This window comes from Scyliorhinus canicula, chromosome 11 (genome assembly GCF_902713615.1).
Source record: "Scyliorhinus canicula chromosome 11, sScyCan1.1, whole genome shotgun sequence".
NCBI classification, from domain to species: domain Eukaryota; kingdom Metazoa; phylum Chordata; class Chondrichthyes; order Carcharhiniformes; family Scyliorhinidae; genus Scyliorhinus; species Scyliorhinus canicula.
The window spans coordinates 38,344,116-38,369,402 of NC_052156.1; the positions used below are offsets into that span (position 1 = coordinate 38,344,116).

At 47.6% G+C, this 25,287-nt stretch overlaps 1 protein-coding gene across 5 annotated transcripts in view; it reads left to right on the top strand.

The window, feature by feature from the left end:
* The window catches only part of cacna2d3a (calcium channel, voltage-dependent, alpha 2/delta subunit 3a), a 1,093,156-nt gene that overhangs the window by 784,986 nt on the left and 282,883 nt on the right, over positions 1 to 25,287 (top strand). For all 5 annotated transcript variants that reach the window (XM_038812776.1, XM_038812778.1, XM_038812775.1 and 2 more), the window contains one exon: positions 21,011 to 21,132. In XM_038812776.1, coding sequence (XP_038668704.1) covers positions 21,011 to 21,132 — 122 coding nt within the window. The remainder of the gene's footprint in view (positions 1 to 21,010; positions 21,133 to 25,287) is intronic.

Sequence of the window (25,287 nt, forward strand, 5' to 3'; positions counted from 1 at the left end):
AGGACACCGGCCTCTTTCGCCTCCTGCATTCCCGGCTCCACCGCAACTCCGAAAATCGCGAGCCCCCACCCTGGTTTGACCCTGGATCCAACCACCCTCGACACCGTCCCCGCTACCCCCTTCCAGAATTCTTCCAGTGCCAGGCATGCCCAGAACATATGGGCATGATTCGCTGGACTCCCCGAACATCTGGTGCACCTGTCCTCACCCCCAAAGAACCTACTCATCCGAGTCACAGACATATGGGCCCGATGCAGCACCTTAAATTGGATGAGACTAAGCCTCGCACATGAAGAGGAAGAGTTGACTCTCTCCAAGGCATCCGGCCAAGTCCCGTCCTCTATCTGCTCCCCAAGTTCCCCCTCCCATTTAGCCTTCAGCTCCTCCACTGACGACTCCTCCACCTCCTGCATTACCTTATAGATGTCAGACACCTTCCCCTCTCCGACCCACACCCCCGAAAGCACTCTGTCCATTGCCCCCCGCGAGGGCAGCAAAGGGAATCCCTCTACCTGTCGCCTAGCAAACGCCTTTACCTGCAAGTATCTGAACATGTTCCCTTGGGGAAGCCCAAATTTATCTTCCAGTTCCCCCAGGCCCGCAAACCTCCCGCCAATAAACAGGTCCCTCAATTTACTGATGCCCACCCTTTGCCACCCCCTAAATCCCCCATCCTTGTTCCCCGGGATGAACCGATGATTGCCACACAGTGGAGCCTCCATCGAGCCCCCTATTTACCCCCTATGCCGTCTCCACTGTCCCCAGATTCTTAGGGTCGCCGTCACCACCGGGCTCGTGGTAAACCCCTTAGGGGAGAGCGGCAACGGCGCCGTTGCCATGGCACCCAGGCTCGTACCTCTACATGACGCCATCTCCATTCTTTTCCATGCCGCCCCTCCCCCTTCCATCACCCATTTCCGCACCATTGACACATTGGCCGCCCAATAGTACCCCAAAAGGTTGGGCAGTGCCAGCCCGCCTCTATCCCTCCCTCGCTCCAGGAAAACCCTCTTCACTCTCGGAGTCCCATGTGCCCACACAAAGCTCAAGATACTGCTAGTCACTCTCCTAAAGAAGGCCCTGGGGATAAAGATGGGCAGGCACTGAAAGAGGAACAAGAACCTCCGAAGCACCGTCATTTTGACGGACTGCACCCTCCCCGCCAACGACAATGGCAGCATGTCCCACCTCTTGAACTCCTCCTCCATCTGATCTACAAGTCTGGTGAAATTATGTTTGTGAAGAGTCCCCCACTCCCTGGCCACCTGCACCCCCAGGTACCTAAAACTCTCCCCTGCCCGCCTAAGTGGGAGCCTACCAATTCCTTCCTCCTGGTCTCCAGGGTGCACCACAAACACCTCACTCTTGCCTAAATTTAGTTTATAACCTGAAAAGGTCCCAAACTCAGCTAGCAGCTCCATCACCCCCGGCATCCCTCCCACCGGGTCCGCCACATACAGTAACAGGTCATCGGCATACAACGACACCCTATGTTCCTCCCCACCTCGCACCAAACCTCTCCACCTCTCTGAATCCCTCAGCGCCATCGCCAGCGGCTCGATTGCCAGTGCAAACAACAAGGGGCACAGGGGGAACCCTGCCTGGTCCCTCGGTAAAGCCGGAAGTACTCCGACCTCCTCCCATTCGTGGCCACGCACGCCATCGGGGCCTCATATAGCAGCCTTACCCATCTAATAAACCCTTCACCAAATCCAAACCTCCCCAACACCTCCCATAGGTACCCCCACTCCACTCTATCGAAGGCCTTCTCTGCATCCAGCGCCACCATTTTCTCTGCCTCCCCCTCAATCGCCGGCATCATGATGACATTCAACAATCTCCGCACATTCGTGTTCAGTTGCCTTCCCTTCACAAACCCTGTCTGGTCCTCGTGTACAACCCCTGGCACACAGTCCTCTATCCTGGTGGCCAGGATTTTTGCCAGGACCTTAGCATCCACGTTGAGGAGAGATATGGGCCTGTATGAACCACGCTGCTGGGGGTCCTTGTCCCTCTTTAAGATTAATGAGATCAGTGCCCGCGACATCGTCGGGGGCAAAGTCCCCCCTTCCCACGCTTCATTGAGTGTCCGCACCAGCAAGGGGCCCACTAGGTCCACAAACTTTTTATAAAATTCCACCGGGAACCCATCCGGCCCCGGTGCCTTCCCTGACTGCATCTGCCCGATCCCCTTTACTAGCTCCTCCAGCTCAATCGGCGCACCCAACCCCTCCACCTGCTCCTCCTGCACCTTTGGGAAAGAAAGCCCGTCGAGGAACCTCTTCATTCCCCTCCTCTCCCCCGTTGGCTCCGACCGGTACAGTTCCCCGTAAAAGTCCTTGAAGACCTCATTCACCTCTACCCCCTTCCGCACCACATTCCCACTCTTGTCTCTCACTCCAGCAATTTCCTTTGCCGCATCCCGCTTGCGGAGCTGATGAGCCAGCATCCTACTCGCCTTTTCACCATGTTCGTACACTGCCCCTTATGCCTTCCTCCACTGTGCCTCCGCCTTTCTAGTGGTCAGCAGATCAAATTTAGTCTGCAGGCTGCGCCTCTCCCCCAACAGTCCCTCCTCTGGTGCCTCTGCGTACCTCCTGTCTACCTCCAGCATCTTTCCCACCAGTCTATCCCTCTCACTCCTCTCGCTCCTCTCCCTGTGTGCCCGGATGGATATTAGCTCCCCACGAATCACTGCCTTCAGGGCTTCCCAGACCACCCCCACCTGAACCTCCCCCGTATCATTCACCTCGAGGTACCCCTCAATACTTGCCCGGACCATCCTACACACCTCCTCCTCCGCCAACAATCCCACATCCAACCGCCACAACGGTCGCTGGTCCCACACCTCCCCCATCTCCAACTCTATCCAATGCGGAGCGTGGTCGGAGATTGCAATGGCCGAATACTCAGCCTCCTCCACTCTTGGAATCAGTCCCCTACTCACCACGAAGAAGTCTATCCGAGAGTAGACCCTATGTACGTGGGAGAAGAAAGAGTACTCGCGTGCCCTCGGCCTCACAAACCTCCATGGATCTACCCCACCCATCTGGTCCATAAACCCTCTCAGTACCTTGGCCGCCGCCGGCCTCCTACCCGTCCTAGAGCTGGACCGATCCAGTGAAGGATCCAACACTGTATTGAAGTACCCCCCCATGATCAGACCTCCCGCCTCTAGATCCGGGACCCGTCCCAACATACGCCTCATAAAGCCCACATCGTCCCAATTTGGGGCATACACACTAGCAAGTACCACCTTTTCTCCTTGTAGCCTGCCCCTAACCATAACATACCTACCCCACTTATCCGCCACCACCTCCGATGTCTCAAACGACACATTTTTCCCCACCAGAATCGCCACTCCCCGGTTCTTCACATCCAACCCAGAGTGGAAAACCTGCCCCACCCATCCCTTCCTCAGACGGACCTGGTCCGCCATCTTCAGGTGGGTCTCCTGAAGCATTGCCACATCTGCCTTTAGCCCCCTCAGATGAGCAAGTACCCTCGACCGCTTCACCGGCCCATTCAATCCTCTCGCATTCCAGGTGACCAACCGGATCAGAGGGCGTCCCGCCCCCCTCCCCCGTCGACTAGCCATAGCCCGTCGACTGTCCACCCCAGACCAGCATCCCCTGCCCAACCCAGTCCCCACAGCGACAACACCTCGCCTCTGTCCCCCCGGCCCCCACCAGCTCCTTCCTGACCCTACCAGCAGCAATCCGGTATTCCGCTTTCCCCCCCCCCCTCCGTCCCCCCCAGGCTAGGAACCCTCCTAGCCGCGAACCGTCCTCCATTGTACTTCCGTGGGTCAGCTAACTTCTGCTGACCCCGGAAACCCCCGCCAATAGCCCGACCCCTCCCGAAGTGGGATCATCCCCCAATCTATCCCTCCTCCAGGCACCGCTCCAGCGCGGGGAAGAACCAGTTAAGGCCCCGCCTCCCCCGTCATCATCTCCACCCCCCAGCCCCGCAGCGCGGGAAGCCAGAGGAAAGCCCACGCTTTCGCACTGCCCCACCACACCCTTCTGACGCAGCTCCCAAATACCAGCCCCACTCCATACCCCCAACCCGACATTGAATACAACAAACCCCCCCAACCCTCCCCGCAAGATACAAAACTCAAACAATGCCAACAGCAAAAAACATAACAGAACAACACCCCCATAAATAACTATATCAAAATTGCAGAAGTACAGAAAAAGAGAACACATCAACAGCAGAATCCAGCAATAAAGTATTACAACCGACCCCGCAACCCCCAACCCCTAGTTCAAGTCCAGTTTCTCCGTCCGCATGAAGGCCCATGCCTCCTCCGGGGAATCAAAATAATAATGCCGGTCCGAATAAGTTACCCACAGGCGCGCAGGCTGGAAAATTCCGAACTTAATCTTCTTCTTGTAAAGCACCTCTTTCGTCCGATTAAACCCGGACCGCCGCTTAGCCACCTCTGCACTCCACTCCTGGTAGATCCGTACTACCCCATTCTCCCAATTGCTGCTCTTCACCTTCTTGGCCCAGCGCAGCACACACTCCCGATCACTGAACCGGTGGAACCTCACCAGCACCCCACGCGGGGGTTCATTCTCCTTAGGCCTCCTGGCCAGTATTCTGTGTGCTCCCTCCAGCTCCACAGGCAGATGGAAAGACCCGGCCCCCACTAGCGAGTTCAGCATCGTAGCCACGTAGGTTGTCAGGTCCGACCCCTCCAGCCCCTCCGCAAGGCCCAAGATCCGCAGATTTTTCCGCCTCATGCGGTGATCAAGCTCCTCGAAGCGGTCCTGCCACTTCTTGTGGAGTGCCTCGTGTCCCTCCACCTTACTCACGAGGATCCCGGCCTCCTCCTCTCGTTCAGTGGCCTGCGTCTGCAACTCCTTGATGGCAGCACCCTGGGTTGTCTGAATCTCCGAGAGCCTTTTGTTCGTTTCCTGCAGAGAGCTCAGTACCTCAGCCTTGAAATCTGCAAAACAGCGCAGGAGAGCAGCTTGTTGCTCCAGGGCCCACTGCTTCCACTCCTCTGGAGCTCCGCCGGCCGCCATCTTGGATTCCTTCCCCCGTTTTTTCTGGTGAGCTGCTGCCTTTTTTTCCCCTTTTCCACTCCGAGTTCGAGTCATGAACTGCGGGGAAAGTCGAAAATTTTCCGTTTTGGGCTCTAAAAAGAGCCGAAAAGTCCGTTTGAAACGGGGACTCCCAAATGTGCGGCTTCCTCCGTCATCGCCGCCACCGGAAGTCGTAAACTTAAATTGTTGGTGGATTGTTTGTGAATTATAGCTCCAGCAACCATCAGATATGAAAATCGTCCTAGAAATATTGAAAAATAAAGTATTTAAGATATTGAGATATTACTGAAGCAATTGTTTTCTCTTGAACCTAAATACATGGTGAGATTTTGCAGCCTTGAGAATGAGAGCCAATTTATCTGCAGAATTGATGCAACCAGCATGAGTTCCCTTCAACTGCAGTCGTTAAGTAGCTGTTTTTTTCAATCATCCAACATTACATAATCTGTGTTGGTCTCATAGAATTCCTGCAGTGCAAAAGGAGGCCATTCGGCCCATCAAGTCTGCACTGGCCTTTTGAAAGAGCACTCTACCTAGGCCCCTCACCCTATCCCCATAGCCCAGTATATGACCTAACCTTTTGGACACGAAGGGACAATTTAGCACGGCCAAGTCACCTAACCTGCACATCTTTGGACAGTGGGAGGAAACTGGAGCACCCAGAGGAAACCCACGCCGACACGGGGAGAAAGTGCAAACGCCATACAGACAGTCACCTGAGGCTGGAATTGAACCCGGGACCCTGGCGTGATGAGGCAGCAGTGCTATCCACTGTGCCACCTTGCCGCTCCTCAACTTAATGTGAAAGTGTTGCATTCTGCTGCACCAACAGTTTTGCCTGTTAATTGCGCAGAACATAGTTGATGCAAGGAAAGAAAGATTAAAGAATGACACAAAATGCTTCTCAACCAATTTGTATTTCTGAAGTGTCACCAGTGTTGGAATGTTGGGAAATATGGCCGCCTGCAAATGCGCCCAATAGGAATCTATTGAACAAAGAACAAAGTGGAGTACAGCACAGGAACAGGCCCTTCGGCCCTCCAAGCCTGTATCGGTCATGATACCAACCTTTGCCAAAACCCTCAGCACTTCCTTGAGCTATATCCCTCTATACCAGGAGTTCTCAACCTTCTTTAACCCATGGACCCCTTTTCCTCTTAATTGTTTTTGTGGAACCCCATAGCCATTCCACAGAAAGAAAAGCTTCTTATATGCGTGGTAAACTAATCCTAAAGTCCATCTACCTTACTGTGAGGGTTGGAAACGGATTAGCGGTATTTTCGTACGTTGCCAAACTTATTCTAATATGAGAAGTAATGAAAAAAACTTTTTACTGACTAAATTGAATTAAATTACTGTAAAAATAACCAATTCATATCAAATATATACAGTTTCTAGTGAATACTGTGTTAAAGAGAGAGAGAGAGAGAAAGGTGAATATTCATCATGAAAACAAACATTTTTTTCTTCTACTTGATTCTCAGTAATAACAATTGTTCTGAAGTAGAATTGCTCTATGGACCACTAAAATATCACCGTGGACCCCCAATTCGGTATTTTTTTTGTGTGGACCCCCAGTAATGTTACATGGACCCCAGGGAACTTCAGAGAGTCGTGAATACCGCCCAGTCCATCACACAAGCCTGCCTCCCATCCATTGATTCCATCTACACCTCCCGCTGCCATGTGGACCCCGGTTGAGAACCACTGCTCTATACCCATCCTATCCATCCTATCCATGTGTTTGTCATGATGCCTTTTGAATGGCGTTAATGTATCTGCTTCCACAACCTCCCCTGACAACGTGTTCCAGGCACTCATCACCCTCTGCATAAAAAAACGGCCTTGCACATCTCCTCTAAACGTGTCCCACGGACCTTAAACCTGTGCCCCGTGCTGACTGACCACTCCACCCTCGGAAAGTGTGTCTGCCGATCCACTCTATACATGCCCCTCATAATCTTGTAGGCCTCTATCAGGTCACCTGAACCTCTGTCTTTCTGATGAAAATACTCTGAGTGTATTCTTGCTCTCCATATAGCTAACATCCTCCAGACCAGGCAACATCCTGGTAAACCTCCTCTGCACCCTCTCCAAGGCCTCCACATCTTTCTGGTATTGTGGTGACCAGAATTGTGCGCAGAATTGTGCGCAATGTTCCAAGTGCGGCCTTACCAAGGTTCTATGACTTGCCAGATTTTATACTCGATTCCCCGTCCAATGAAGGCAAGCATTCCGTATGCTTTCCTGACTACTTGTCCACTTGTGTTGCCACCTTCAAAGATCTGTATACCGGCACGCCCAGATCTCTCTGACTTTCTATATTTCCAAGAGCTTTGCAATTTATGGTATATTTCCCCTCTATGTTAGACCTACCAAAATGCATTACCTCACATATAAAATCTATCCTGGTCCACTCAAGTCGACGCTATCACCAAGAAAGCACAACAGCGCCTATACTTCCTCAGGAAACTAACGAAATTTGGCATGTCCACATTAACCCTGACCAACTTTTACAGATGCACCATAGAAAGCATCCTATCGGGCTGCATCACAGCCTGGTATGGCAACTGCTCGGCCCAGGACCAGGACCGCAAGGAACTTCAGAGAGTCGTGAATACCGCCCAGTCCATCACACAAACCTGCCTCCCATCCATTGATTCCATCTACACCTCCCGCTGCCAGGGGAAAGCGGGCAACATAATCAAGGATCCCTCCCACCCGGCTTACTCACTTTTCCAACTTCTTCCATCGGGCAGGAGATTCAGAAGTCTGAGAACACGAACAAACAGACTCAAAAACAGCTTCTTCCCCACTGTCACCAGACTCCTAAATGATCCTCTTATTGACTGACCTCATTAACACTACACCCTGTATGCTTCAACCGATGCCAATGCTTATGTAGTTACATTGTATATCTTGTGTTGCCCTATTATTTATGTATTCTCATGTATTTTCTTGAATTTTGTTTAATTCCCTTTTCTTCCATGTACTGAATGATCTGTTGAGCTGCTTGCAGAAAAATACTTTTCACTGTACCTCGGTACACGTGACAATAAACAAATCCAATCCAATCCAATTTGCCCGGATTGAACTCCATTTACCATTTCTCTGCCCAAGTCTCCAACCTATCTATGGCCTGCTGTATCCTCTGACAATCCTCAACACTATCTGCCATTCCACCAACCTTGGTGCCACCCGCGAACTTACTAATCAGACCAGCTACATTTTCCTCCAAATCGTTTATGTACACTACAAACAACAGAGGTCCTAGCACAGATCCCTGTGGAACACCACTAGTCACAACCTTCCATTCAGAAAAACATCCTTCTACTGCTACCCTTTGCCTTTTGTGACCGAACCAGTTCTGTATCCATGTTACCACCTCACCTCTGATCCCGTGTGACTTCACTTTTTGTACCAGTCTGCCATGAGACGCCTTGACAAAGGCTTTACTGAGGTCCATGTAAACAACATCCACCATCCTCCCCTCATGAATCATTTTTATCACCTCCTCAAAACACTCGATCAAGCTAGTGAGGCACGCCCTCCCCTTTACAAAACCATGCCTATCACTAATGAGTCCATTAGTTTCTAAATGGGTATAAATCCTGTCTCTGAGAATTTTCTTCAATAATTTCCTACTACTGACATGAGGCTCACTCGCCTATTTCCAGAATTATCCCTGCTACCTTTCTTGAACAGTAGTAGCACATTAGCTAGTCTCCAGTCCTCTGGGATCTCACCAGTAGCCAATGAGGATACAAAGATGTCAGTCGAGGCCCCAGCAATTTCCTCCCTTGCTTCCCTCAGTATTCTGGGGTAAATCCCATCCGGCCGAGGATTGGATGACCCAATACCACTTCCTTCTCAATATTAACATGATCCAGACTGTCCACACACCCTACCTAAGAATTATCTTCCACAAAGTCCCTTTCTTTGGTGAACATTGATGCAAAGTACTCATTTAGTACCTCGCCATTTCCTCTGGCTCAACATATAGATTCACCACGCTGTCCTTAAGTTGTCCAGTCCTTTCCCTGGCCACCCTCTTGCTTTTTGCATATGAATAAAAAGCTTTGGGATTCACCTTAATCCTACTTGCCCAGGACTTTTCATGACCCCTCCTAACCCTCCTAATTTCCTGCTTAAGTACCTTCCTACTTTCTTTATACTGCTCAAGAGTTTTGACTGTCCCCACCCTTCCAGACCATATAAAAACCTTTTTCTTTTTGACGAGGTTCACATTATCCCTCGTTATCCAAGGCTCCCTAAACTTCCCAAACTTATCCTCCGATCTCTCAGGAAGGTGTCATTCCTGAATCCTAATCAACTGTCGCTTGAAAGACTCCCACATGTCCGATGTTGATTTACTATTAACAGCTGCACCCAATCCAAATTCTTTAATTCCTGTCTAATGTTGTTGTAATTTGCCTTTCACCAGTTCAGCACCTTAATGCGAGGGTTACCCTCATCCCTATCCAAAAGTACACTAAAACATGTGGAATTATGGTCACTACTCTCAAAATGTCCCACTACTGAAACCTCAACCACCTGTCCAGGCTCATTCCCCAATACCAGGTCCAGTACTGCCCCCTTGCCTAGTTGGACTATCTATATATTGCATCAAGAAGCCTTCCTAGATACACCTCACAAACTCTACCCCATCCAAGCCCCTAAGTGAGTCCCAGTCAATTTAGTGGAAATTAAAATCCTCTACCACAACAATCCCTTTTGCACCTATCCAAAATCTCTCTACCTATCTGCGCCTCTATCTCTTCCTGGCAGTTGGAGGGGCCTGTAATAAATCCCCAACATTGTGATTGCCCCCTTCCTGATCCTGAGCTCTACCCAGATTGCCTCATTGTATGAGCCCTCCGAGATGTCCTCCCTCAGTATGGCTATAATATTCTCCTGAAGCATCTATATCCTCCAACTTTCAGCTGCCAATCCTGCCCTTCCTTTAACCACATTTCTGTGATAGCCACAACATCATAATTCCAAGTATTAATAAGTGCTCTAAGTTCATCTGCCTTACTTGCTATACTTCTGGCGTTGAAACAAATCCACTTCAAACCACTGCATTAGAGCAGACAGGGTGATGTTGTACTGTTATTTTTGTTCTCTCTTTCCCCTTCAGTCATTACACGTTCTAGGCTTGAGATTGCCAAATTCATTTAACCTTATCGCCAGCAAACAGGATTTAATGTCATCAGTTTAAGATAGATTTGAATTACAATTGTAGGATTAAAAAGACAGTTCTAATAAATAGTTCTGCTTATTCTTTTCAAAACTTAAGGGGTATATTTTATACATTAAGCTTAATGATTCCATTTCAGCTTGAATTTCATTGGTGCCTTTTGAAACTGTAAATGGCAAATGCATCTTAAAAGTGGATTAAGAAGGCATTAAGCATTAGATTCCAAAATACTGTGAACTTTTCAAAATTACAGCTGACACTGTGGAAATTAATGTGTATGCTCTGGTTATAAAGTTTATGCTCATGTAGAAAGGCCATTCTATCCAGAAATTGGTATAGTTTGAGTGTTACAGACACTGGGCCACTTGTACCACAACCTGAAAAGGCCACTATGCTTGCACTCAGAACAGATTGGAGAAGGGAGGGGAGCTCCCAATGTGAACTTTTAAAAGGTCCTTGTGCTTTGTCCTCTTAAAAAAATACGAATTTCCAGGTGCAATATAGCAACCACTTCCTTGTTGAAACAGAAAACAAAGATTTTCCACAACTCCTCGTCAACCTAATTGGGCATCCAGTTAACTTAATTGAGGTTAACAGCAACCATCTGGGGGCACACCCTGCTTTGGAAATTCAATTAACTAAACCCAGGTGTTACAGGACTTGGGACAATAGGTGACACTTTCACACTGACTGAGTGTAGGTAATGGACTGTTTACGTTGCAAAATGAAAAGAGGAAGTAGTTCTGTTGATATAAATTCCAGCACTGATGCTGTTAAAATTGTCCTGTTTATGTTACAATGGACTGGAATTCACAGAAATGGCGACAGTGGTGACCAACATCGTGAGGTGGGCCATTGTGCTCCTTGATCTTTCAGTGGTGAATTCATGCCGCAATTTGCTGGAAAAGTAATTAGTATACCCTGTATAACCCTGGACTGGGGGAAGCATAGTTAATGTCTGTTTCAAATCGAAGGTACCAGGGTCTGACACAGACCAGAGCAATATTAGATGATTTAACAGACCCGCATTTAGAAGCAATGGTTCTAGTCTCAGAATGCAGGGATGGGCCACAGTATGTGCAGACAGTATCAAGGTCAGGTTTAATCTGATGGAGGAGTTTCTAGTGAAATCATAATGTAGTCTTCAGGGACATGAGCACACCATATCGTTTGATGCTCAACATACATCACTGAGGGAGCGCTGCACGGTCAGAAATGCCACCTTTTGGTCGAGAAGTTAAAACAAAGTCTTATTTGGATGCAAAAGCAACCATGAAATTAGTTCAAAGAAGAGCCCCAAGAATTCCTCCTGGTGTCCTGGCTAATATTTATTCCTCAACTATTGCATATGACCAGAGTATCACGTTGATATTACATCGTTCATTGTGGGAACTTGCTGTACATAAATTGATTGCCACATTTCCTACATTACAACAGCAAATAAACTTCAAAAGTAACTATTTGACTTTGGGATATCCTGAGTTGCTATATAAATGCAAATCTACCTCTCTCGGCACAGTGGCACAGTGGGTAGTACTGCTGCCTCACTGCTCCAGGGACCCGCCTTGAGTCAATTGACAGAGTCAATGTATGGGATGGATGTTTGTGTGATGGACTGGGCTGTGCTCACGACTCTTTGAAGTATTGGGGTTCTTGTGCTTTCATGGTGCACAATGTTTTCCTTCCTGAAGTCAATGACCAGCTCTTCAGTTTTGCTGGCATTGAGGGAGAGATTGTTACACCACTCCACTAGGTTCTCTATCTCCTTCATGTATTCTGACTCATCGTTGTTTGAGATCCGACCCACTACTCTCGTGTCGTCAACAAACGTGGAGTTGGAGCCAAATTTTGCTTTGCAGCTGTGTGTGTATAGGGAGTATAGGAGGGGGCTAAGTACGCAGCCTTGCGGGGCCCGGTATTGAGGACTATCGTGGAGGAGGTGTTGTTTATTCTTACAGATTGTGGTCTATTGGCCAGAAAGTCGAGGATCCAGTTGCAGAGTGAGGAGTCAAGTCCTAGATTTTGGAGCTTTGATATGAGCTTGTACTCGCTGATGTACTGCTGAGATTCACAGGTTGCAGTCCTCCCTGCAGATACTTGCATGCCTGCTCACTCATTACTGTGGCAGCCGCCCCTGTATCAACCTCCATTTTAAGTGGACAGCCGTTGACGACAAGGACAATCTCAATGGGGTGTTTTACTTAATCTCACCATGTTAACCTTGTATACTTCGCATTTCTCTTCCAGGTCTTTCTCAAGCTTGTTCACTGGAGTCACCATCGATTTTTTGGGAGCTTGTAGTAAGCTGTCTGACTCTGCATCTGGCTTATCTATGTCCCTTCTTATAACATCTGAAATAGCTGAAATCCTTCTACTTGCTGTCTTGGGAATTCTTTCCCCCACAACAGTAACAAGCCTCTAACCCTCATGACTGCTGGTCATCATTTTCTTCTTTTCTGGTTCTGCTGCTCCCACGCTTCGGGAACCATGAGAGCCCCCGCTTCTCGCCATAACTGGTTCACCTCGGTCTGCACGCTTTGTAATTCAAAACCGGTTTGTTCAGCGCTCTTAGTCGCTTGAGCAAACTCAACCTCTTGATTTCTGCCAGCAACTTCTTCTGTTTATTTAAGTTGTTGATCCCACAAACTAACCGGTCATGCAGCATGTCATTTAGAGAAGCACCAAATTCAAAATGTTCCAATAAGTCTGGCTACAAGACTGGATACTATTTCTCCAGGCCATCTAATGGCTGTTTGAAATTTAAAGCACAGTGTAATTATGGAGGGTTGCTGTTTCAGATGTAATAAGAAAGATCATCTACAAGCCAGAATCAGAGTCAGACAGTCGACTGGAAGTTCCCGAAAAAATCGACGGTGACTCCAGTGAACAAGCTTGTAATGGTCTCTCACTAGTTACACCGATTGATCGAAAGACTTGGGGCGGGATTCTCCGACCCCCCGCCGGGTCAGAGAATCCTGCCCCAAGTCTGTCGATCAATTGGTGTAACTAGTGAGGGATCATTACAAGCTTGTTCATTGGAGTCGCTGGCTACCGTATTCTCCGGCGCTAGTTTTCGGGCAGGAGCGGGGATCACGACGCGCCAGTCGGGGACTGTTGGCAGCGGACCCCCGGCAATTCTCCGGGCCCCGATGGGCCGAGCGGTTGTCAGTTTCTGGCCTGTCCCTCCAGCGTGGATTGGACATGGTCCCACATGGCAGGACCTGGCTGGTAGGCTGGCTGGTGTGGTCCTCGGGGGGGGGGGGGCGGATCCGGCCCCAGGGGGATCCCCCATGGTAGCCTGGCCCGTGATCAGGGCCCACCGACCTGCGGGCGGGCCTGTGCCGTGGGGGGCACTCCTTCCTTCCACGCCGGCCTCTGTAGGGCTCCGCCCTAGCCGGCATGGAGAAGACACCCCCCCTGCGCATGTGCAAAAAGTGCCGGCTGGTCTGCGCATGCGCGGAGCCATGTCAACAGTTCTGCACATGCGCCAATTCATGCCGGCCCTACGGCGCCAGTTGGCACAGCGCCAACCCCTCCGACGCCAGCCTAGCCCTCGGAAGTGCGGAGGATTCCGTAACTTCCGGTTAGCCTGACGCCGGAGTGGTTTGCGCCGTTCTTGGCGCCAGGGTCGGGCCATCCCACCAATTGCAGGAGAATCCCACCCTTGGAGTCCGGAGCTTCCGGGGATGTTAAGCTTCACATAAATTTATAGGTTTGAGGGCCGTAAACTGTAAGTAATATTACTTTCTGTATCTCTTCTGCCATGATTTCATTGACAGTGAAAGGATTTTGAAGCCTTTCGACATATTGGGCCAACTTTAAACTTCTGGATCAAACGGATCAATTTTCCCGAATAGTGGCACAGCTATTCGACTGCTGATGAACTTGTATCTTTTCAGGACTCTGAAAGGTCACTGCCCCCCCCCCCCCCCCCCCCCCCCCCCCACACACTGCTTCATATTTTTGACGAGTGTCCTATGATTGGTTTGATTTATTCTCATCACCAACGTTATATTGAGAGGTAGATGATGGGATAATGTTTAATCACAAGTGATTTATTTAACTAAGAAGAACTATATACACAGAACACTACAACTACTGCACAGGTCTTGTTCCCATGACTCCCAGGCTCCCTGATCATTCCCCAACAACCAGATCCATGCCTAAACACCTGACAGGCTAATGTTGGCATGCTCCATGGGCTCAGGGCCTGCCACGTGGCCTGCAAAGTATCACCTCTTAAAGGTGCCACCCTACCACATTGCCCACTTACTTAACCTGTCTATATCTTTTTACAGCTTCTCGGTGTCTTCCTCACAGCTTACATTTCTTTTTTTTTAATTTTAGAGTAGTACTCAATTCATTTTTTACAATTAAGGAGCAAATTAACATGGCCAATCCGCATACGCTGGGTTGTAGGGGTGAAACCCATGCAAACACGGGGAGAATGTGCAAAGTCCACACAGACCCAGGGCCGGGATCGAACCTGGGACCTTGGCGCCGTAAGGCAGAAATGCTAACCACTGTGCCACCGTGCTGTCCATATAGCTTAGATTTCTACCTGGACATAGAAGGACCCTCTGAAAGAGCACTCCACCCACGTGCACACCCCACCCTATCACTGTCTCCCCACCCGATCACCGTAACCTCACCTAACCTTTGGACATTAAGGGGCAAATTAGCATAGCCAATCCACCTAACCGGCACATCTTTGGACCTAGCTTTGCGTTGTCAGAAAACCTAGATACATTACTCAGTCCCTTTGCCTCAATTATTCATCTAGATCGTAAATAGTTAATCGTTTTGGCACTCCACAAGTTACAGCCTACCAACTTGAAAGTGCCCTGTTTATCCCTACTCCTTGCTTCTTTTCTGTTCACCAATCCTCTGTCCATATTAATGTATTTTCTTCAAGTCCATGAGCTCTTATCTTGCATGGTAACTTTTTATGTGGCACCTTATCAAATGCTATACTACATCTACTGGTTCTCCTTTACCTACCCTCCCCATAAATAGACTCCCCACAGAGGCCCCTTAAATAAGGTGACCCCCTCACAGAAACCCCCTAAATAAGGAGGCCCCACCTCCAGAGACTCCCCACAGACATCCCATAAATAAAGAGATCCCCACAGAGACTGCTAAATAGAGAGACCCCCTCACCCCCACAGACGCCCCAGAAGAGATCTCTCTGTCGGGAAATCCCCCCCTCCCCCCACCTCCAGAAGAGAGACCCTATCTGGAAACACCCTAAAGAAGAGAGACTCCTGTCAGGAAGTCACCTCCCTCCCCCCCAGAGAGAGACTCCTGCCTGGAAACTAGAGAGCAGTCCAGTCAGAGGCAGTGAAAAAAAATCACTGCCTTAAAACTCACCTGGGCAATACAACTGCTAGCTCAGGCAGAGGAAGCAGCATATGTCAATTCCTGGAAAGAGTAAAACAGTCAACTGGCTTTAAACCCTTTCAGATCTTTGATCTGCGAGTCATTCATTCATTTCTCTTTGATATTGATTTTACCAAACTGTGACTGACAGTTTCCACATACACGCAGCTGTCAGCATTGTTCAAGTCCGTTTGCTGTTGAGTAACTTTAAAATGGTCAGCTGGAAATTAACCGTAATGTTTATAAACTTCAAGCTTTGATTGACAGCTCCTGGGTCAATTCCAACAGTTAAGTGCTTCCCATTCATCTCCCTTCACAGTTGAAACACTTTGAAGTGGGAAGCTGTGAAACTAACAGCATTCATAAGATGACAGCACATGGTGTTGTAGATAGTAGGCTGGCATAGATACAAAAAATTGGCTAGTGGGCAGGAAACAGCGAGTGGGGTTAAGGGGTTCTGTTTCAAGTTGGCAAATTGTAATCAGTGGGGTTTGACAGAGATCAGAGCTGGCACTGCAACTGTTTTCAATATATATTAATGACAATATTTTAGTGGGTAAAAAGTTTGCAAATGGAGTCTTTGTTCGCGTGGCTCAGCACTAATCGGCGCGCTGACGAGGTCTCTCAGGTGTGGCCAGTTAGTCCCGGTCGTCAGGTATATCCGGTGCCTGGCTATTTAAATGAGCTGTAAGGCTCATTTAAATATTCAGACCTTGCTCTAATCCAATGAGGGCGAGATCCAGATTGCGGCGAGCAGAGCAAGTCAAATAACTCGCGTGAAGTTTTATGTCGGTACTGAGCCCGATTTGGGGCTCATGCATGATTAACCTGTTGCGCCCAAATCCCACTGTGCGCAGCTGGGTCACTGAATTCCACGCTTCATTGAAACATATAGGATTCTTAAGGGTAAATGCTGAGAGGATGTTGCCCCTCATGGGGTAGTCTAGGATTGGAGGGCATAGTCTCAGAGTAAAGAGGAGGAATTTCTTCTCTCAGAGGGTTGTGAGTCTTTGGAACTCCTTACCACAGAGAGCTAATGGGGGCAGGGTCCTTGTGTATATTTATGAAAATGAAATGAAATGAAATGAAAATCGCTTATTGTCACAAGTAGGCTTCAAATGAAGTTACTGTGAAAAGCCCCTAGTCGCCACATTCCGGCGCCTGTTCGGGGAGGCTGTTACGGGAATTGAACCGTGCTGCTGGCCTGCTTGGTCTGCTTTCAAAGTCTGCGATTTAGCCCACTATGCTAAACAGCCCCAAGGCTGAGATAGGCAGATTCATTGTCAGAAAGGGAATCAAGGGTTCCGGGGACAGGGCAGGAGAGTGGACATGAGGAATGTCGGATCAGCCATGAACTTATTGAACTTATTGAACTCACCAGCACTAAGAACCGCTGTTCCTAATTCTTATGGTCTTCAGTTCAGGTGACCAGTGATGTTGGTGAGAAAAATCACATCCAAAACCCAGATTACATCATCTAACTTTGGATATACTTGAGATTTCTGGGCAAGAAATGGCCAAACATGTGCAGGTTAGGTGCACTGGCCATTATCAATGTGTGGGGTTACTGGAATAGCGCAGGGAGTGGGCCTTCGTAGGGTACTCTTACAGAGGGTCGGTGCAGACTCGATGGGCCAAATAGCCTCTTTCTGCACTGTAGGGATTCTGTTCTGTGGAAACTGCTGGGTTTCTGGTAGAAGTACCAAGAAGTGGTCCAGTACTTTAGCACGGCTTAACCAGCACACTTCAGTGTGCATGACAATGTCTCCATATTCTGTTTCAACTTGGTTCACAAGTTTCATCAGCTGCTGGCAATGCAGAGGGCGAGTATATATTAACAATATATTAATAGTTAACAATCTGTACTACTTTGTCCATCACGGCTTTAGTCTGTCTCCTTGTCAAGTTTCATGCAGAGCACTTCTTGGTGTCTAATATAATGCACAACAAATATGTTAGATACACAAGCTTTCAACAAAGCTGCAAATCCATGGTGTATTCCTGCCTTGGAGGGGCACCCATCTGTTTTTTCCCAAAGGTAACTCGTGCTCTTTAAAATAATCAGTAACTTCCCCGGAAAATACTGGGGCGTCGTTTAGTACTCCTTTTCAAAAACGTAAAGCTGGAGTGATGGCTGGCACCCTCAGGGGTTTGGGCTTAGTCAGGGGGCTGAAGTTTTCTAGGTCGGGGGTCACCCATAGGTCGGGGGGGCGGGACTTTGCTTCAGTGAGGCCTTCAGGCCATCCTCAATTATTGCGGAGACCCATAACAGCGGCAACCACAGCTGAAGCCTATTTGTCCGACCAAACACTTCCAGGACAGAGTCCTGCTGCAGCTTCTCTTCTGCAAGGATAATTTAACCCCCTTTGGCTATGAGCAGCCTGTAGCTTCACAGCTGAAGGCTATTTCAAATGAAGAATTAGCTTTGTTAGCCGTGATAGCACTCCACACTCAATTCTCAAGCTTCTCCTCGAAGGCACACGCACTATGTCTCAGAGGATGGTTGCTGCACTGCACGTGCGGCCTCATCTGAGAAGGAGGAGCAGGCAGACCACGGGGGCTGGAGGACGAGCCCAAGGGGAAGCTGGAGGATGGAGTACAAATGGTGGAAAAAGTCCACCATGCCAGGAGGAGCAGGGAGCCCCTCATCGTCTCCAGATTCTCACAGGACGAGACTGCATTAATCATTTCATTCCACCGCCATTTCCTTCTGCCCCCATTTTCCTCCTTCCCCCTAAATCCACCCTATTTCCCTCCTTACACCAGAGTCCCCCTCATCCCTATCACACTGCACCCTCCCCATCCACCCTCCAAGGGTCTGTGTAACATCGCTTCAGGATGACGGGCCCGTGTTTGCATTGTCAGTGGGTCAATATATAATATGATAACTTACTTTGAGGAAGTCTTTGGTGCTCCTCAGTTTCTGTAAAAGTCTGACTCCTGTCTTTCTGCTGACAGCGCACTCACACTCATCCTCTGAACGAGATCTGCATCATGGTCTTTTGATCTTGGGCCATTTCCTGTGCCTGAAGTCTTTGCAGTTGCTGGAATGTCACTGAGTCCTATCATCTGCATAAGCTCTGAGAGAACCTTGTCCAGAGGTATGGCGTCTGACTGGGACCCAGCTGAGTCCTGGGATCCAGTGTACATCTGACTGCTGCCTCCCTTGGATGTTCCTGCCTCCACCTGATGTACTTCAGCAACTGTGTGGTACTCACCAGATTGTGCCTCAGAGGTCTGTCCACTAAGGTTGCCCACCAAGATATGTGTCTCTGCACTGCTGGAAGGTGGGATGATAGTTGTGACGCCTCAGTGGTGGTCTCCTCAGAGCTGTCCTCCGAGGCCATCTCTTTGGTGGCCGGGGGAGGAATGACTCCAGATGGTCCGGCCTCATCAGATGGAGATCCTGCGCAACAATGGACATTGGTCTGTGAGAGGAAAGGATCATTTTGTCTGTCATGAACAACTCACTTGAGACAGGTCATCTGGGTGAAGGGCCAGTGGATTCTCACCTTTGCAGCAAAGGCCAACCTCACTGTCGGTGATGGCTCTCTCCTCAGACATCCCTGCGATTTCCAGGACTCTTTCCTCATTGGGGGTGAGGACTCGAATCCATTGCTACTGCTTTCAAGGCGGCATTGCTGTCTCTGCAGCTGGTCCAACACTAAGTGCCGTTGAATACAGGCCGCGATCTCTCCAATGCGGCCGTCAAGAAACACCTGCCACACGCACCCAAAATGACACTTTGAAACCTTTCTGTTAAATTGTGCCTATTGTATTTTTTTGGAACTTCTATCACCTCATTGCAAATTTAGCATAATGGTCTCCCTTTCTTTTGAGTAACAAAATAATCCAGATCCCAACTCCCTTTTACCATTCTGCCCTCATCACCAATTTTTCTCTTTTTGGCTACTACTTCTTCCTTTATGTTTTTTGGTTTTACGCTTGATTATCCTTACACACCTCGCCACTTCAACACAAAATATTCCATTAGGCATAATCAAAGCAGATAACAGCCAAAAAATTAAGAGCAAGAAGCACAGCCTCCTATATGTGCTCTGGCACTAAACCAACGGTCTCCCTGCGCTTGCGTACCCACAATGCCCTAAACATGCTGTTTGAATGATGGGAACTGCAGCACTGCAATGCTGACATCAACTGTAAGAAGGCGATCCTGGCGGGAAATGTAGTAAAGGGCCCAAGTGGGAACCTCAGCAGCGCATCCTGTTGGCACCTCGTAGCAGTGGGATTCTGGACCCGGAGTCAACTCTGTTGCAGTGTCATTCCCCTGCCCATCTGCACTGTGGGCAAGACTCAATGGGCCACGCCCAGAACCTTGACCGCCCCACATGCGGCTCACAGGCTGCAGATTGCCCACCACTGACATAGGCCATCGGGTCCTGGGAATTTGTCAGATTTTAGTTCCTTAAATGCGAAAAAAGGTTAAATTATTTCTTTCTTTTTCTTTCTATCTTATCCCAACTTACATTTCCTAATTTAGACAATGCATGTCTCAGTAAAGATTCTACATTTTGATTTGTTGAAGAGGCAGATTGTTGTTTTCCCAGTTCATGCAAGCCCTAGATCTCCTGTTGCCTATGCCAGGTTGCTGCTCAAAAGCCCAGAAAAAGGTTTATGGGCAGCTGGAAGCGCAATGAATGGCATGTCCTTCATCGCTAACTGCAAACTTCAAACCATTATAACTATCCCGTGTTGAATTATCATAACTATCGGCATTACAAGGGTTAATGTAGTACCATAAATAGCCACTAGAGGGAGCTGCAGATACCACTATATAAAGCAGCGATGCTAGACCTTGGGGGAGAAGTAAGCAGGAGACAGCTAGTGAAGGTCATCAGAACAGTTAGTGTGAGAAGGTTAGATTATAGTTACACCAGTGAGTGAGATTAGCAGTAGGCGAGTGTAGTTAGGTGTTATTGATCAATTCTGTATTGCAAAAGCACTAAGTGTCGAAACCCAGTTTAGTATGGAAATAAAATCATAGCTTTGTTTAAGTAACAGCTTAACAGTCTTTGTGGAACACTACGCAATCCATCTTCAATAAACAACGCAAAGAACACCATGGGCATCACCATCAGATCAGTAGCCAGCTGAATTAAAATTATAAATGGTGTTTCCAAAAGATAATACTTGTAATTTTAAATGGTCAATGAAAATGCTTAGTTTGTGTGAATGTGTCCTGAGTAAATACCAGAGAACAAGTCACTAGACGGTTTGCGGAGTAAATAAGCAATGAGAAGGGATGCAATTAGTTCTCACTATGATTTGTTAACAGTAAAAATATTGCATCTAGCCTTCTTTTGGAAATGTTAAAACAAAACAAAATAACCATATTTGTTTCCTCTATTTCAAGAGATTTCTTGACTGCAAAGGACAGGGAAAGTATTTTCACTGCCGATCATTTCCCTCTGTGGTACAGGAAATCAGCGGAACAACTTCCAGGCACTTTTGTCTACTCCATCCCATTTAGTACAGGTTAGTAGATTTTATTTTAACAGAACTTCCTAAGACTGTTTTTATTGTTCATTTTGAAATCACCTTCCTGCATTTCGTAAGTGATCTATTTTATTAAAAATAGCACAACTTGGTAGTACAGAACTTGAATATTTTTGAAAAGACAAACGTGTTGCCAAAGCTTTTTGCCCTGCGCTCATCAGATGAAACGCAAGAATGGCAAATTTCAATGTCTCTCTTTTCAGCAATAAAAAATAGTTTCTTGAAGTATGTTTAAATCTCCAACAATTATTTATTGTGCCGTGTAACTCATCCTTTCTCTAATTAATTACTAGGAATATTTATTAGCTATTTTCTATGTGTCTATGCTTTATTTGGCCACATATTCTGCCATGAAATTTTATTTTGCTTCTTAAACATGATACAGCAGAGATTCAGTTCCTGTGCATGGTCTTTTATGTGCAGTGGCTAACTAAGGTTAAATTCCATTATAATCACATGAGATTTCAGATACTTACCTGTAGGCTTGCAATGCCTGAATGAAAGTGCATAAAGCAAATATAATTATACAAAGAAAATATCATTAAGAATGCCACTGTCTCCTTTTAGAGATCTCATTCCGAGATTTCTACCTTATTTCTAATTATACCCCTGAGTGATTGCATTTAAATTGCATTTTTTGTTACATGGTGTTTTACTGGTGTTTCACAGATCACATTCTGTGATCCTATTCCCTTTTCCATGAAAGCTGTAGTTTGGTATCCGTGCCTCTCTCAATTTTATTTTGAGTGTATAAGCTATTGTCATGTTATTTAGGACAGGAGTCATGGCAACACAGATGTTCAGACAAAGCAAGCAAGCATAGAGTGTGCTGGCAGAGGAATGGTCCCCTTGTTATATTCAAACAAAAAAACCAGATTGCTTCACATTTCCTGTGCATTTTGGCTTCCAAATAAAGGTGGCAACCAAATTGATGCATAGTTGTTACAGCTAGTAGATGTCTAGGATTTAGAGAAAGCAGCTCTGGACAAATTGCTGCCTGGTTCCTCCACACTTAATCACCCCGTAAACCTTTACATACGTGGAGTTGCAGAGCAATGTCATAGTGTTATATTGACACATAAAGGGGCCATTTGGAAAATTGAGTCCAGGTCAGCTCTTGTAGAACTACCCAATCAGTCCCATTCCCCCACTCTATCGCCATAGCCCTGTAATTTTATCTCCCTCAAGTGCCCACAAATTGTCCTTTGAAATCATTCATTGTCTTCACTTCCACAACTCACAAGGTGCCCGGGTACCAGGGTGCCCAGGCCAGGAATCCGGCCTGGGGTGCTCTGCCCTGATGAGGTGTGGTGAGGGGGAGCCTCGAGAATGACCTAAGAGGTAAGTTGGGAGGGGGGTCCAGAGGCCGCGATGGGAAGCCCGAAGGTGGTCGCAAGATCGGGGCGGCACCGCGATCTCTTCCTGCACTGAGCACAACAGTGCAGGAAATTAAGGTAAGTCTGGCCTCAGCAGGGCGTTTCTCGCGGAGGCCAAACAAAAACAGAGTCCCGCTTGACAGCGGAGTTGTTCTTAGCGCTGCAGGCACTGAGAAGAAACCTGCTCTTCGCGCCGAAAACAAGAATCTGTTTTTTGGGCGTTTAATCGCACCCCCGGTGAGAGTTTAACAGCAGCTCAAGCGGGAGAGACCCAGCAAGAGTCAAACAGAAGGGACCAAGCCTGTGGACTGACCACGTTATGAAATTAAATCAAAGTATAATGTCACAGGGAGACAGGTAAGTGATTGGTTGGTGAATATTTTGCTCATTTATCTATGAAAACTAGTGTTATTTATTAGTAATTATAAGTTTTCATTTGCAGAGAAAAGCCGATTGGGAGTAATATGGTTTATTAAATAAAAATTAATTAAGGAAAATAATAAATTAATTAACATGTAATAAAGACGGCAGAGCATGTGATGTGCTGTGACAGAATGTGGGAACTTGTGGACGCATGTGGGGTCCAAGGCAAACATGTCTCCTGTAAATACAGCTTGAGGAACTTTCGCTCAGAGTTATTGAGCTGGAAGATGTGGCACTGCTGTGCATTAAGGAGGGAGAAAGTTACCTGGACATTTTATTCCAGGAGGTAGTTACACCCGTTAGGCTAAGGGCTTCTAATTTAGTCAGCGGTCGTGGACAGGAGGGTGCGACTGCGAGTGAGGCAGCTAACGGTATTGAGAAAGTAGAAGTGGAGTGGCCTCAGCAGTTGCTAATGTCCAACAGGCGCTTGCAGCCTGAATGGACAAAGCGAGGACGGTGGGGTGGTGAGCAAACTAAACATGGCACCAAGGTCCAGGGAGCCAGGTAAACAGCGGGCGTAAATAAGAATGTAGTGGTCAAGGGGGGACAGCATTCGTCAGAGGAATAGAGTTTTCTGCAACTGAGAACGAGAGTCCAAATGGCTGTGTTGCCTGTCTGGTGGTAGATTCCAGGACATCAAGTAATGGCTGGAGAGGAGCTTGCAGTGGAAGGGGGAGGATCCAGTGGTCATGATCCATACTGGTACCAATGACATAGACAGGACAAGGAAATAAGTTCTGCTTGGGGAGTATGAGTAGCTAGTGGCTAAATTAAAAAGCGGAACCTCAAAGGTTCATTGAGTTATTACCTGAGCCACAAGCAATTTGGCATAGGGTAAATAAGATTAGACCGTTAAACGCATAGTTTACTCAGGAAAAGTGGGAGCTGAACTTTTGGGATGATCCTCACCTAAACAATGCTGGGACCAGTGCTGTGGTGAATCATATAACTAGGGTAGTAGAGAGGGCTTGAAACTAAATAGTGGGGGAAAGGGGTCAAGTATGATAAGATGTGATAAATTAGCGATCAAAGACAAGGAAGAGAGCTAAGCAGCAATGAGGGAAATGAGAACCCGAGCATGCCAGGAAGGGACAGAGCATACAAACTTCAGAGTGCAAATAACATCATAGGTTGTGAAAATCATAAAAAGGACAGAACTAAAGGTTCTGTATCAAAATGCATGTAGCATTCACAACAAAACAGATGAATTGAGAGCACAAATAGAAATAAATATGTGTGATCTGATAGTCATTGCAAAAACAATTTTGCAAGATAACAGTGCTGGTACCTGAATATTCAAGGATACATGACATTCAGTTCGAGAGAGGGAAGAATGGATTTAAGACTTGTGTTTTAAACATAACTAAAGACAATTATGAGGGCATGAAGTCAAAGCTGGCTGAAGTGAACTGGAAAATTGGTTTAAGGGATAGGCTGGTAGAGATGGAATGGCAGACATTTAGGGCGATATTTCACAATCCAGCAAAGATACATTCCAGTGAGATAGGACTAATCTAGGGGAAGGGTGCACCATCCGAGGCTAAATGCTGTTAAGGATAGAAATTTATTAGAACTAAAAGCTGACAAGTCCCCAGGTCATGACGGACTTCACCCCAGCACCTTAAAAGGTTCTGGAGATAGAGTATTAGTTTTGATTATCTGAAATCCCCTATATTCTAAAAAGGCTCCATTAGATTGGAAAACAAGGAACGTAACTCCTCTTTTCAAGAAAGGAGGGAGACAGAAAGCAGAAAACTACAGGACAGTTAGCTTAACATCTGCCAGAGGGAAAATGCTGGAATCTATTGTAAAGGAGATCATGGACACAATCTACCTGAATGGGGTCAGAGTCTCGTAGCGTGCACGATTGGCCGGGTGTTTCCTGGCCCTGAGACGCCGAGAAACACTCCCCAAATAATGACTATCCGGGTAGATCTGTGGCCTCAGCAGGGAAGGTGTGGCCAAGGCTGCACTTAGCCCCATTCCCTGCACTGCGGAGTTCCACTCGCCAGAAACCTTCAGTGCAGGGAGAGATCAGGATGTCATTTTTAAATGCCGTCCAATCTCTCGAGCCCCGATGCAAGTCCGTAACCCCCTCCCCCCCCCAAGCTCCAACTCACTGTGGTGAATGTGATATATGTTAATATATATATGTTAATTCACACTGTTGTTGTAAGCGCAGTAGCGCTGTCCTACCACTAGGGGGAGTAGTGCTGGGAGCACTTAGGAACTTGTACTGGGCTCCACCCTTGGTTCCGCTCACGACTCCTCCCCATAGTGCAGCTGTATAAGTACCCGTGTCCAGAGTCAGCCTGGGTCACTACGAGTTCATCGA